At 40.2% G+C, this 15,231-nt stretch overlaps 1 protein-coding gene across 2 annotated transcripts in view; it reads left to right on the forward strand.

Annotated features, from left to right (window-relative positions):
- LOC111982353 (striatin) overlaps positions 1-15,231 on the forward strand; it is a 105,901-nt gene that overhangs the window by 41,759 nt on the left and 48,911 nt on the right. For both annotated transcript variants that reach the window (XM_024013911.2, XM_024013912.2), the window contains exon 2: positions 7,611-7,714. In XM_024013911.2, the coding sequence (XP_023869679.1) occupies positions 7,611-7,714 (104 nt within the window). The remainder of the gene's footprint in view (positions 1-7,610; positions 7,715-15,231) is intronic.

Consider the following 15,231-nt stretch of genomic DNA (forward strand, 5'->3'; position numbering starts at 1 on the left):
TGTCAGACTGTTGAGATTGTGCACATTGTCAGCGTTAAAGCCACAATCAGCACAACTAAATGAGCACCTAGCTAAATGATGTGCAGTTATTTATCTTCTTTTGCTGGCCTTTGTTTCACCCTGCGCCTGTGAAAGTTTGTTAGATGTGCATCCACTTTTATTTTTACTGATGGCTTATTTCTAGGGATGTACGACATATCGGTGAACATATCGGAATCGGACGATATTACCTAAAAAATGCCAACGTCGACATTGGCCTGATGTCTAGTTCAATGAAGAGACAAATGTTTGTGCATATTTCTTTGTCAAGGTTAATTTACGAAAATCGCGATTTTAGTAAGTTATGTCATAACACTAGCTAGCTAGTCACCTGAGTTTGAATGTGTTATTTGTGTTTAAAACCGGGCTGTCGTCTTGTGAAACAGTGGATGTAAAAAATATTGCTAGCTAAAGCATTTACTGCAAATTGAATGTACAATTGTGTTCGCTTGCCTTGTATTTGCCATGCAATACAGCTGAAGTAACAAACTCAGCAAAAAAAGAAACGTCCCTTTTTCAGGACCGTCTTTCAAAGATAATTTGTAAAAATCCAAATAACTTCACAGATCTTCATTGTAAAGGGTTTAAACACTTTTTCCAATGCTTGTTCAATGAACCTAAAACAATTAATGAACATGCACCTGTGGAACGGCTTACAGACGGTAGGCAATTAAGGTCACAGTTATGAAAACTTAGGACACTAAAGAGGCCTTTCTACTGACTCTGAAAAACACCAAATAAAAGATGCCCAGGGTCCCTGCTCATCTGCGTAAATGTGCCCTAGGCATGCTGCAAGGAGGCATGAGGACTGCAGATGTGCAGTTGACAGTGAGAGGACGTTTCTTTTTTTGCTGAGTTTAGCTAGCTAACTATTTATTTTCTTATTGTGTAGTGGAGGATAAAAATAACTGCTTATGGATGTGTAGCTAGCTACAGTATGAGGCCGATCTGTGTATGGACCCTAAAACTTTAGGTTCTGAACTAATATTCATACCAATCTATGAACCTCACCACTATGGCCTATTTATTGCCTTACCTCCTTACTTCATTTGCACACACTGTATACAGATTTTTCTATTGTGTTATTGACTGTATGTTTGTTTATCCCATGTGTAACTCTGTGCTGTTGTTTTTGTCGCACTGCTTTGCTTTATCTTGGCCAGGTCGCAGTTGTAAATGAGAACTTGTTCTCAACTGGCCTACCTGGTTAAATAAAGGTGAAATAAAGATTTTTTTTMTTTTTAACTCAGCTGTCATAGTTGTTGTATCGACTTCAAGTCTGAATGGGATTAATGAAGCCTATGGATTGAGTAGAATGTATTAACTCTGCCAGGGATGCAAGTCCTTTATACATGTACTGTAGTTATTCCCACGCATGAGATCCCCACATTGTAGCCTGTACATTGAATATATTCACTGATCATGCACTCTTCCTTGGCAAATAAGGGTGCGGTTCAGGTATAAATCTCTGTGAGCCTTACTTTTTCAGTCATATTCAGCACCAAGTGTATCAAACTCCATTCTTTGAGTGATGCTGTGTCTGCATGTACAGTTGAATTCGGAAGTTTACATACACTTAGGTTGGAGTCATTAAAACTCATTTTTCAACCKCTCCACAAATTTCTTGTTAACAAACTATAGTTTTGGCAAGTCGGTTAGGACATCTACTTTGTGCATGACACAAGTCATTTTTCCAACAGTTGTTTACAGACAAGTTATTTAACTTATAATTCACTGTATCACAATTCCAGTGGGTCAGAAGTTTACATACACTAAGTTGACTGTGCCTTTTAAACAGCTTGGAAAATTCCAGAAAATTATGTCATGGCTTTAGACGCTTCTGATAAGCTAATTGACATCATTTGAGTCAATTGGAGGTGTACCTGTGGATGTATTTTGAGGCCTACCTTCAAACTCAGTGCCTCTTTGCTTGACATCATGGGAAAATCAAAAGAAATCAGCCAAGAACTCACAAAAAGAATTGGAGACCTCCAATCCTTGGGAGCCATTCCCCAATCCCTGAAGGTACCACYTTCATCTGTACAAACAATAGTACACAAATATAAACACCATGGGATCACGCAGCTGTCATACCGCTCAGGAAGGAGACGTGTTCTGTCTTCTAGAGATGAAAGCACTTTGGTGCGAAAAGTGCAAATCAATCCCAGAACAACAGCAAAGAACCCTGTGAAGATGCTTGAGGAAACCGGTACGAAAGTATCTATATCCACAGTAAAACGAGTCCATTATCGACATAACCTGAAACGCCCCTCAGCAAGGAAGAAGCCACTTCTCCAAAACCACCATAAAGCCAGACTACGGTTTGCAACTGCACATGGGGACAAAGATTGTACTTTTTGGAGAAATGTCCTCTGGTCTGATGAAACAAAAATTGAACTGTAGAACTGGCCATAATGACCATAGTTAGGTTTGGAGGAAAATGGGGGATGCTTGCAAGCCGAAGAACACCATCCCAACCGTGAAGCACCGGGGTGGCAGKATCATGATTTGGGGGTGCTTTGCTGCAGGAGGGACTGGTGCACTTCACAAAAGAGATGGCATCATGAGGATGGAAAATAATGTGGATATATTGAAGCAACATCTCAACACATCAGTCAGGAAGTTAAAACTTGGTGGCAAATGGACAATGACCCCAAGCATACTTTGAAAGTTGTGGCAAAATGGCTTAAGAACAACAAAGTCAAGGTATTGGAGTGGCCATCACAAAGCCCTGACCTCAATCCCATAGAAAAATTGTGGGCAGAACTGAAAAAGTGTGTGCGAGCAAGGAGGCCTTAACCTGACTCAGTTACACCAGCTCTGTCAGGAGGAATGGGCCAAAATTCACCCAACTTATTGTGGGAAGCTTGTGGAAGGCTACCTGAAACGTTTGACCCAGGTTAAACAATTTAAAGGCAATGCTACCAAATACTAATTGAGTGTATGTAAACTTCTGGCCCACTGGGAATGTGATGAAAAAAAAAAAAATGAAATATATCATTCTCCCAATCATTCTGACACAACACATTCTTAAAATAAAGTGGTGATCCTAACTGACCTAAGACAGGGAATTTTTACTAGAATTGAATGCCAGGAATTGTGAAAAACTGAGTTGAAATGTATTTAGCTAAGGTGTATGTAAACTTCTGACTTCAACTGTATGTATTACAATAATACACTTCAACGGAGTTTACCACTCCTGCGCCTGGGACATCAATGATCACACATTGTAACTATGCAATAGTCTAGAAACCTGATTTTAAGTAAAGGCTGATTTGTAATTCATATATACCGAATTACATCTATGCCTATCTAACTCCCTTCATCTGCATTAATCTGAGGACACTGGATAGGTGTAGTATTCCAATGAGATACTTCATTTCAACCGTTGGAGAATGTGAAACGCTTTTTGAAAGTTCATTATCCAGGTGTTGTAAATACATAATACATGCATTATAAATATTATAATTGTAATATTATAAATACAAGTTCAATCTGTACTTCAATGCACATATGGTGTGCATTATAAAAAAACAAGGAAGGAAGAGGAGGAGGAGGGGGGGAGAGGTGTAAAAGACAAAGGAAAATGGTAAAACAGAGGAGCAGGGAAGACGGCATATGATTAATGAATTACAGTGCTACCCTAATATTCTCTGTTCATCACAATTACATAGTGTCTCTTGCAGTGTCTCCTAACCAGACTTAGGCTCCCAGTCGGTCCGAAGGTTATCTTAAGAGCGGTTGAGGTGGCGATGACGGGACTGGCTTCCTCTCTCACATCAAAACATACCTGCAGATGAGAGACAGATGAATAGAGAGAGAGCATGATTAAGCTTTGTTTTTTTTGTTCTAACGGTCAGTCATCATAATCATCAGGAGGTGAAATGCAGAACTGACCTTGGATCATTAACTCTGGGACTACTACTTCTCTCTATTCCAATGTAAAGCATCTCTTTAATAATACTTCCTGTATAATATCCCTTATAACAAATCATGATAACATTGGATAGATAGATGCATGTGACAATAGCAGGATCTTATCAAGGATAGCGTCACAAATGAATACATAAATACCACTTGAAGCTTGATGATGACTTGATCATTTGAATCAGCTGTGCAGTGCTAAGGCAAAAACAAAAATTTGCACCCTTTTGAGTCCCCAGGACCAGGACTGAGAACCGCTGCTCTTCATTGGGACCTCTTAAACAGCAGACAGGCTTTCACAGCTCTCTGTATCTGAGGACAGAAAACCTCTAAATAAATAGACTACACAAAAGTACATGCTCTAACCAGAATAGCCTACTCTCTCACTTTGACAGCTGGGCCTGCTATCATTTCACCCTCCTCCAAACAATACAAATGTTTGCCATTATCAAGAGTGGCACTTTGGCTAAAACAATATCCTACGTAGTGTGGGAGGACTGCACCTAAAAACGCTGGAGATAATTAAACGAAGAGCATGCATGTAAATGTCCTCACCAAAAGATGGTGCGGTGAGCATTGTGTGTTTGTAGTGTAAATCTTAAAATTAGCAGCTGACATCTTAAGTTTTTTTATTTTTATGAATGCATGTGAGACAGGTTCCATGTACAACAAGACAGGCAGAGAGGAAGAGAGAAATAACACTACAGTTTAATTACCTCTGGTTGTGGACACTTTTGCCAGCAGTAAAGCTTRCACGGCCTGTTCCTTGTACAGTGAACATACATCTGGCAATATCTACATTTTCGACCCTTTGATCAGCTCGCACTCTGAAAGTTAAGAGAACAGCTTATTTTTTGTAGATATGACCGTTCAATTTAAAGCAGCAGATGTCATTTTCAGGATACGTCAATACAGCCCAGAAAGCTTAACACCAGACTGGTATTGTGGTTGTTCATTAGGTGATGGGAAATATGTAATATGCATACAATATTATATACTTACCTTCCTTAAATCCATCTTTACCGCCAAAGATGACAATGTTTTATCTTGAAAAAAAGCATTGGAATTAAAAGTGAAATGTTTAACCTATTAACCTGCTTCATTATTTATATATTACCAATTGATGATGAACAACTCCAGTTTCATACACCATTGAACATTTGTCTACGAATAAGTAAGAATACAGAAGTTAGTAACTTCTTAGATTTGGAGACATTATACATCTTAGTACCTTATCAATTTATGATTTATATCAATGTGGATGAGAGACGGGAGCAGGAACAGAGTATTTTTAAGCCGAGCAATGCAACGAAGCTGGATCATTCTGGCAATGATACCTGCACCATCTACACGCTGTGAAGACTCCCTAACTCTTCGCCATTGTAKTCGAAGGCCCATTGCTTGGTGACTTCCTTTGACCATTGACCACTTCCTTTGGGCGTCTTTGCCTTAATGGCCCTGACTTTCTGGTCTAACTCTTCATCTGACATATCAGAATAGCATTCCCTGATAGACATATTGTGTTCTTTCATCCTTCTGTAAAAAAAAGCTTACCGTTACTGTCAGGAAATACGATTATATATCGACTATGAAACACATAGGACATGGCCTGCTTATGAGTTGCCATGAAAGAAAGTTAGATGAATTCAACTGAAAATGGCGTGAACAGGCATTTGTAGCTAAATGTTTTTGGTTAGCTTGAGAATACTAATTGCATGATTTATCGTTCTACGGTATGTATATCTATGTAATATAGTAGAATGTTATGAACCGACACTGAATCGTAGGAGCTAACTACTAGCTATGTAGAAGTTGGACMGAAGAACACTCAGTGCTGCTTACCTAAGATACCATCATCACACAGTCCTTCGTAGGTGTCCGTTATGACTTCCTTGAGTGTCGAAAAGATAGGCTGAACAGTATTTTCAAATATATTTTTTGTTCTCTAAATATTTTTTGTGAATAAAATGCATAAAGCTTTGCGCTCCATTACAACATATTTGATAGCTTTGTTTTTGCTTTCAGAAAAATTATTCTTGGTTAAAAAGACATCCATTTGTTGGGGGGGCTAATAGCTGAACAATAGACTATTCAACCGTTACTAAAGAATAGTCCAATAACCGAACTAGGTGTGAGGGGAAAAAAACGTCCTATCACAGACCAGATTTGCCCTAACGACCAAGTGGCAGTTAGAGCACTGAATATGCTTTTGGGTCCCAATGCACTACGGTGTCTCTCTAACTGGCAATGAATGGGCAATATAAAATAAATAATAAACTGATAATTGTGCACGACTTCAAATGAAACAAGCAGGGAGCAGGTTTCGAACCCGTTGAATATGGCCGGTGTCAGTAAACATTAAAAAAAGTGTAATTAAATTGTTTCCAGCAGCACAATTAGTCACCAACGCCCTGGTTAACACGAAAACTGMCTAACCAGCTCTGTTAGGGTGAGTAAAATGGTCAGAGTGGTCTCATTTGGGTCTGGAAGTAGCTAGCAAGCTAGCCAATGTTCGCTTGGGTGCTTGACTGCCGTTGTAAGGCCAGAACGCTCAAATCAACCCTGCTCCTCGGCCCGAACTTTCAGTGTGCTCTCCAAGAGCGAAACGGTCTGAATTTACTCAGAGGGTTTTTCATTTGTCATGGAATGAAACACCATATTATTAATTAAGCAAGTACCAGTCAAAGGTTTGGACACACCTACTCATACCAGGATTTTTCTTTATTTTTACTATTTTCTACATTGTAGAATAATAGTGAAGACGTCACAACTATGAAATAACACATATGGAATCAGTTAAGAACAAATTCTTATTTACAAGGACAGCCTACTCCTTCCTCCCCGTCAGGGGATTGAACCCCAGTCTCCCGCATGCCTGCAATAGGGAAGACTATCAGATGCTTCTCAAACATGCCCTCCGGTGGTCAAACTAGCAATAGCATTAACAGAAAAAATGACTGTCAATTAGATAATGTGCCACAGAATGCTGCAGCAGCCCAGCCCGTAAGGTGTGCTGCAGTATGACGCAACTTTTAAAGGAGGAACCACTGTACGTAAATGCCAACAAAATAACTTTTTTGTGTGTGTGTGTAACCTTAACTAGGCAAGTCAGTTAAGAACAAATTATTATTTACAGTGACGGCCTACCCCGGCCAAACCGGGACGACATTGGACCAATTGTGCGCCACCCTATGGGACTCCCAATCACGGCCGGATGTGGTACAGCCTGGATTCGAACCAGGGACTGTAGTGACCCCTCTTGCACTGAGATGCAGTGCCTTAGACTGCTGTATGTGTGTGCTAACTATTTAACTGTACTAGAATGCTTAAAAGGCTGCWAAAATTGTAAATATTGGTTATCGGTATTGTTTTTTTGGGGCAAGGAAAATATTGTGTATCGGTGCATCACTACTTACATACATACCTTTTGTTTCTCCTGGTCTAATGTTCACCTTGAATTAAACGCCTACAGTCACTACTACTGGTACTACTAGTACTGGTACTACTAGTACTGGTACTACTGCTGGTACTACTACTATTGCAATCACTACTACCACTACAACTTACAATGCCATAAAAAGATAGCTCAGCTGAAGCAAACACATTTTTCTTCAAGAAATTGACCTTTTCGCTCTTCTCTCCTCCAGGCCCAGATAGCCTTCCTGCAGGGTGAGAGGAAGGGCCAGGAGAACCTGAAGAAGGACCTGGTCAGGAGGATCAAGATGCTGGAGTACGCCCTCAAACAGGAGAGGTGAGGACCACATTACACTCAACTACACCACACCTTCAGTCTTTATGGTAGGAAGGGAAAAAGGGGGGGGGGGGGGCTCTAAACTGCGGAAATGAATGGAGGCGTTTTCAGTCTGAGAGTCTCTCCTCTGGCACTAGAGTCCTGCAACAGGCAACAACAAAAAAAAGTGTTGGTCCTGGAGTTAAAGAGAGAACTTGGGGAAATACAATGGGGAAATTTCACTTAACTTATGGACTGACAATTTTCGAAAAATAGGCACAGTGGGCTTTTGGTTTCTCTCCCTCTAAAAACTGAAATAAATCTAAGTAACAAACTGGCCTTATTTACAAATTAGTACGAATGTCTCACCCCATGTTCAAGCATGGCCTTTTTCCCTTTATTCAGATTACAATTGATAACTTTCGGTTATTTAAAATGAAATCCTCTTCAAAATATCTTTATTTTTTAAAAGCCATAGAAAGTTGGTTGCAATTTCAGTAAAAAAAAAGTAAGGAACTTGTCTGTCAGGCCCTGCATTAAAGACAAAAATTGGTTAAAGAAAATTGTGATAAATAAAAAGACATACCTGTTTCATTTAAGGACCAAATAATTGACAGCTGTGCCATATAGATTGCAAAATAGTTGGGAAGAGATTTTTGATGTACCGATTCCATGGCACACGGTTTATGAATTGACACGCAATTTTCCGTTCCTCCTGAAAGCCCTAATATATTAAAAACAGTCATGCATTCTCTACGTCGCCCACACGCCTTTAAACTTTTTGGATAAAAAAGCAAAGCTGACATTGGTTCATTTGAATAATTCTGACAGCCAAAATTCTAACTCCACCCATAACCTTTGGACTTTTAAACATTCCCAGAAGGCATAGATTATTATAACCTACTGCTAAAACCTATGGGTCCAAACAACGTTTCCATTATGGGCTATCAGCAGGGCAATAGACTCTTCAACCTTTACAAAAGTATAGCTTGGGCTAGGTGTGAAAAATCCCCCCAACTTGCAATGTATTAAGTACTCTAAAGTTTTACATTTCTAACTACAAACATTATGCAATCGCAAAATATCGGGTAAAGCATATACGGTACAGTATTTCCTCATCAACGTCTTTATTCTTTCGTTAATAAAATAGTGGTAAAAATACTCTTTCAAAATGTAGATGTTTATTTCAACTATCAGCAGGACAATAGATTCTTGCCGGGTTTAGGGACTTTAAATATATTGATGGATCCATAACGAATTACTATGGGAATAAATATCACTGAATGACATAGCATGGGGACTGGTCTTGATAAATCAATCATATCTTTATTTATGTAATGAATATGAATTCGGAGGGCAGAAATGATAAAATATTAAAGCATTAGACCGCTCACTAAAGGTGTCAGTCATACAAAAGTTGTACTTAAATCCAAACTGGTTTTGCAGTTCTTTATTTGTTAGACGAATCATTGGGTCGAAACTACTGAACAGTACAAAACAAGAGAACACACACGGTTAATGTTCTGAAGAAGAAAATGTTATATATATATATATATATAATGTCTTACAGAGCCTTTCCTTAAGTCCGCTCAAGTTTCTTCACCTGTCTTCCGACTGTAATTAGAGCGATGTTGTGTGGTGATGCCAGCAGATTCCAGATTGCCTTTGCCGATCGCTCATCATRTTCAACCATCAGTGAGTCGATGGCTTGAATAGTCTCGCTGGAAATGGAATCCCACGGTAGATGCTGTTTTTTGGTTGATGGCCAATATTAAAAACAGTACCGTAATTTCCGGACTATTAAGCGCACCTGAATATAAGCCGCACCCACTGAATTTTTAAATAATATGTATTTTGTACATAAATAAGCCGCACATGTCTATAAGCCGCAGGTGCCTACCGGTACATTGAAACAAATGAACTTTGCGTTTTTCATGCCAGTTGTTTTCAGCGTGACGGATGATTGCCTTTCCTGTTGACAGTCCGAGTGAAGAGGAGGTCAAACGTCAGAGGAACCTCATCCATATTTATGTGTCGTGCGGGCGGATGGAATGCTCCGCTCTTTGCATCAGTGAATTTGCGGAAGTTTTGAAACTTTTTCCTCGTAGTCGGGAGGAGCTGCTGACACAGACTCGTCCGTACCCTGATGGACAGGCCTTTACGTCTCATAAATCTTAGACACCACGATGGTCCACCTCTAAAATCCTCAAACTTCATTGCAGTGGCGATTGTTTTGGCTTTCAGTCGGATCTGCAAGTTGAAACACCTCGGCCGTCTGCTCTCTGTGTGTTGACCCAGTCTTCAAGCTCATTTCTAGTTCGGGCCATCTGCTTTTCTTCCCTCTGAAAGCTTTTGTTTGTCTTTTTGCACTGAGTCAGTTCCTCACGCTGCTGTTTCACACGTCTTATCATCGACTAATATGACTACTGATGAAACAACTAGCACGGGTTGCTAATTGACTACTGACGCAACAACTAGCAGGTTGCTAATATGACTATTGGCGCACCAACTAGCATGGGTTGTTAATATTACTACTGATGCACAACTAGCATGGGTTGCTACATGTCTACTGATGCAACAACTAGCATGGTTGAATATGACTATTGATGCAACAATAGCATGGGTTGCTAATATGAGTATTGTGCTTTTGGCTAACGGACAACGAACGAAAGTTGTTAGAACATGAGATAAACGCTGGTTTCATATGAGGAAGTGTTTACAAAATAATTCCGTCAACATTTCTATGGTCAGATTTTTTGGTCAGGCTACTTTGAAACAAGGTAACATGATTCATAAAATGACAAAACATCCAGGTTTTAAACAATTACTTTATGGCTAAACATACTAAACAAAAATATAAAAACGCCTCTGCCCAGTCATGTGAATTCATTAAGGCCTAATGAATTTATTTCTAGTTCGGCCCATCTGCTTTTCTTCCCTCTGAAAGCTTTTGTTGTCTTTTTGCACTGAGTCAGTTCCTCACGCTGCTGTTTCCAACGTCTTATCATCGACTCATTAAGGCCAAGCTCCCGTGCAGCAGCTCTATTTCCTTTTTCCAACAGCCAGATCGATCGCCTTCAAATTGAAATCTGCATCATATGCATTTCTCCGTGTCTTTTGCCATGATGAGGGTGACAAAATGACTACCGTAATCAGAATGATGGGAAGTTTGAGCGCGCTCGATTTACGTCACATAATGTGACGGTGCTCAGTTTTTTGGCGGCATGAATCTTGTGAAAAAAATCCATAAATTAGCCGCGTCATTGTATAAGCCGCGAGGTTCAAAGCGTGGGAAAAAGTAGCGGCTTATAGTCCGGAAATTACGGTAAATAAGTTTGTGAATTCAATCGCTTTGTTTAATTATTTAAGGCTCCTTTCTCTTCTCTGTGCTGGAGTTCTTTTAAGAATAAAGGAAGCTATTGAAGGCTTACTGGAACACCCAAAGTGTGGTCAACTATACTGTTTCGCGCTGTTAGGATTATTTTGCTCTTCACTCGCAGTCACTTAGTAGCCTACTCCTGACCGGTCACGCTGTACAGCGCCAACTTTTAAAAGTCAGTCACCGCTTCTCCCCAAAGCTTTTTCTCTCTTATTCTCCTATTTTCTTCTCGCTAAATGAAAGGTACTGTCGTTGCCAGATACTTCCCACCTTTCCCTCAGCTATTCATCCATGGCTCTTCCTATAACATCTGCCTCCATCTAATCCTTGTTTAGTGTTACTGAATCATTCGCTGTCTGTCAGATGTATAATTATACATCTGACACTGCTCAAAAAAATAAAGGGAACACTTAAACAACACAATGTAACTCCAAGTCAATCACACTTCTGTGAAATCAAACTGTCCACTTAGGAAGCAACACTGATTGACAATAATTTCACATGCTGTTGTGCAAATGGGATAGAACAAAGGTGGAAATTATAGGCAATTAGCAAGACACCCCCAATAAAGGAGTGGTTCTGCAGGTGGTGACCACAGACCACTTCTCAGTTCCTATGCTTCCTGGCTGATGTTTTGGTCACTTTTGAATGCTGGTGGTGCTTTCACTCTAGTGGTAGCATGAGACGGAGTCTACAACCCACACAAGTGGCTCAGGTAGTGCAGCTCATCCAGGATGGCACATCAATGCGAGCTGTGGCAAGAAGGTTTGCTGTGTCTGTCAGCGTAGTGTCCAGAGCATGGAGGCGCTACCAGGAGACAGGCCAGTACATCAGGAGATGTGGAGGAGGCCGTAGGAGGGCAACAACCCAGCAGCAGGACCGCTACCTCAGTTTGAACAGTTTGATTTCACAGAAGTGTGATTGACTTGGAGTTACATTGTGTTGTTTAAGTGTTCCCTTTATTTTTTTTGAGCAGTGTATTAATCAAATTAATTAAGATACATTTCTTAAAATCAATTCCATGTACTATGTTCTTAAAAAAAAGGTTTTAAATTCGCTAGTACAGCCTATATTAAAAACTGTCAAATGCTTCTCAAAGATGCCCTCTGGTGGTCAAACTAGCACTAGCTAGCATTAATGGCAACAATGGCTGACACTTAAATAACGTGCCATATAATTCTGCGGCAGCCCGCAAGCTGTGCTGCAGTACGACGCAACTTTTAAAGGAAGAACCACTGTATACTGTAAATTGATGTCTTACTGCAGGGAAATCAAACACAGTGGTTTCCCAGGACCAGAATTGGGACACACAGTGGAAATATTAGCATTGAGACGTTACTATTTTATCCCATCACATAATGTTCCTTCAGAAAGTATTCATACCCCTTGACAGCCTGAATTCAAAATTGATTAAATTGAGACRGAGAACAATGAATGGAGCCAAATACAGGCAAATCCTTGACGAGAACCTGCTTCAGAGTGCAAATGACCTTAGACTGGGGGGGGCGAAGATTTTACTTTCCAACAGGACAATGACCTCAAGCATACAGCCAAAACAACGCTGTAATGGCTTCAGAACAAGAATGTGAAAGTCCTTGAGTGGCCCAGCCAAAGCCCGGACTTGAATCCCATTTAAAAAAAACTGTGGAAAGACTTGAAGATTGCTGTTCACCACCGCTCCCCATCTAACTTAACGGCGCTTGAGAAAATCTGCAGGGAAGAATGGGAGAAAATCCCCAAATCCAGATCAGTTTTGCACATACAGACGGACTCAAGACGACTCAAAGTTGCTGCCAAAGGTGTTTCTACAAAGTATTGACTTGGGTGTGAATACTTATTTAAATGAGATATTTATATATTTTATTTTCAATACATTCCTAAAAACATGTTTTTAATTGTCATTTTGGGCTATTGTGTTTCGATGGGTAAGAAAAATATTATATTTAATCAATTTTGAATTCTGGCTGTAACACAACAAAATATGGGTATGAATACTTTCTGAAGGCACTATACCACACATACAGGATAACCTGCTGCTCATGTACACACACACACACTTAAACACACACTCACGCCATGTGGTGCCATATCGTAACCTCTTGTCCCCTACACAGGATTATGTCACATGTTAAACATGCGCACACACATTGTGGGAAAACACAGCACCGAGGCAGCGCCGTGTCCCCTTTAACCACATTCCCACAGTCATGTGCTGCTCACACCTTGTCATGGGTAATGCAGCACGGCGTCACGTCCCTCTTCCACCATAGAATTGCATAATGGACATCTAGAATAATTGAATAGGATCTTTCTCTGCTACACACTACTAGGCAACCTGCGGATTAGACTAGACTGGCTACATGGGAGACTGTGACTGGTCATGTGGTTTGGATAGTTAAAACCTACAGTTGAAGTCGGAAGTTTACATACACTTAGGTTGGAGTCATTAAAACTCGTTTTTCAACCGCTCCACAAATTTCTTGTTAACAAACTATAGTTTTTGCAAGTCGGTTAGGACATCTACTTTGTGCATGACACAAGTAATTTTTCTAACAATTGATTACAGACAGATTATTTCATTTATAATTCACTGTATCACAATTCCAGTGGGTCAGAAGTTTACATACACTAAGTTTACTATGCCTTTAAACAGCTTGGAAAATTCCAGAAAATTATGTCATGGCTTAGAAATTTTGATAGGCTAATTGACATAATTTGAGTCAATTGCAGGTGTACCTGTGGGTGTATTTCAAGGCCTACCTTCAAACTCAGTGCCTCTTTGCTTGACATCATGGGAAAATCAAAGAAATCAGCCAAGACTTCAGAAAAAAAATGGTAGACCTCCACAAGTCTGGTTCATCCTTGGGAGCAATTTCCAAATGCCTGAAGGTACCACTTTCATCTGTACAAACAATAGTGCGCAAATATAAACACCATGGACCATGCAGCACCATACGCTCAGGAAGGAGACACATTCTATCTCCTAGAGAGAACGTACTTGGTGCGAAGTGCAAATCAATCCAGAACAACAGCGAAGGACCTTGTGAAGATGCTGGAGGAAACGGGTACAAAAGTATCGATATCCACAGTAAACGAGTCCTATATCGACATAACCTGAAAGGTCGATCAGCAAGGAAGAAGCCACTGCTCCAAAACCGCCATAAAAAAGACAGACTTGGTTTGCATCTGCACATGGGGACAAAGATTGTACTTTTTGGAGAAATGTCCTCTGGTCTGATGAAACCAAAATAGAACTGTTTGGCCATAATGACCATAGTTATGTTTGGAGGGGGAGGCTTGCAAGCAAAGACACCATCCCAACCAATGAAGCCCGGGTGTGGCAGCATCATGTTGTGGGAGTGCTTTGCTACAGGAGGGACTGGTACACTTCACAAAATAGATGGCATCATGAGGAGGAAATTATGTGGATATATTGATGCAACATCTCAAGATATCAGTCAGGAAGTTAAAGCTTGGTTGCAAATGGGTCTTCCAAATGGACAATGACCCCAAGCATACTTCCAAAGTTGTGGCAAAATGGTTTAAGGACAACAAAGTCAAGGTATTGGAGTGGCCATCACAAAGCCCTGACCGCAATCCTATAGAAAATGTGTGGGCAGAACTGAAAAAGCATGTGCGAGCAAGGAGGCCTACAAACCTGACTCAGTTACACCAGCTCTGTCAGGAGGAATGGGCCAAAATTCACCCAACTTATTGTGGGAAGCTTGTGGAAGGCTACCTGAAACGTTTGACCCAAGTGAAACAATTTAAAGGCAATGCTACCAAATACTAATTTAGTGTATGTTAACTTCTGACCCTCTGGGAATATGAAATGAAAAAATAAATCATTCTCTCTGCTATTATTCTGACATTTCACATTCTTAAAATAAAGGGGTGATCCTAACCAACCTAAGACAGGGAATTTTTTACTAGGATTAAATGTCAGGAATTGTGAAAAACTGAGTTTAAATGTATTTGGCTAAAGTGTATGTTAACTTCCGACTTCAACTGTAGCCTGGAATCCAAACTCTAATATGCTTCGTTTCATTTTGAATTCCAGGCTAGGTAGGAATCACGGGTGAAACGGAATATGCCAGTTTGGAGTCCCAGGCTTTACAATGGTGAAACGGAGCATACCAGTTTGGATTCCAGGCTTTAG

The sequence above is a fragment of the Salvelinus sp. IW2-2015 genome, linkage group LG21 (assembly GCF_002910315.2).
Source record: "Salvelinus sp. IW2-2015 linkage group LG21, ASM291031v2, whole genome shotgun sequence".
NCBI classification, from domain to species: domain Eukaryota; kingdom Metazoa; phylum Chordata; class Actinopteri; order Salmoniformes; family Salmonidae; genus Salvelinus; species Salvelinus sp. IW2-2015.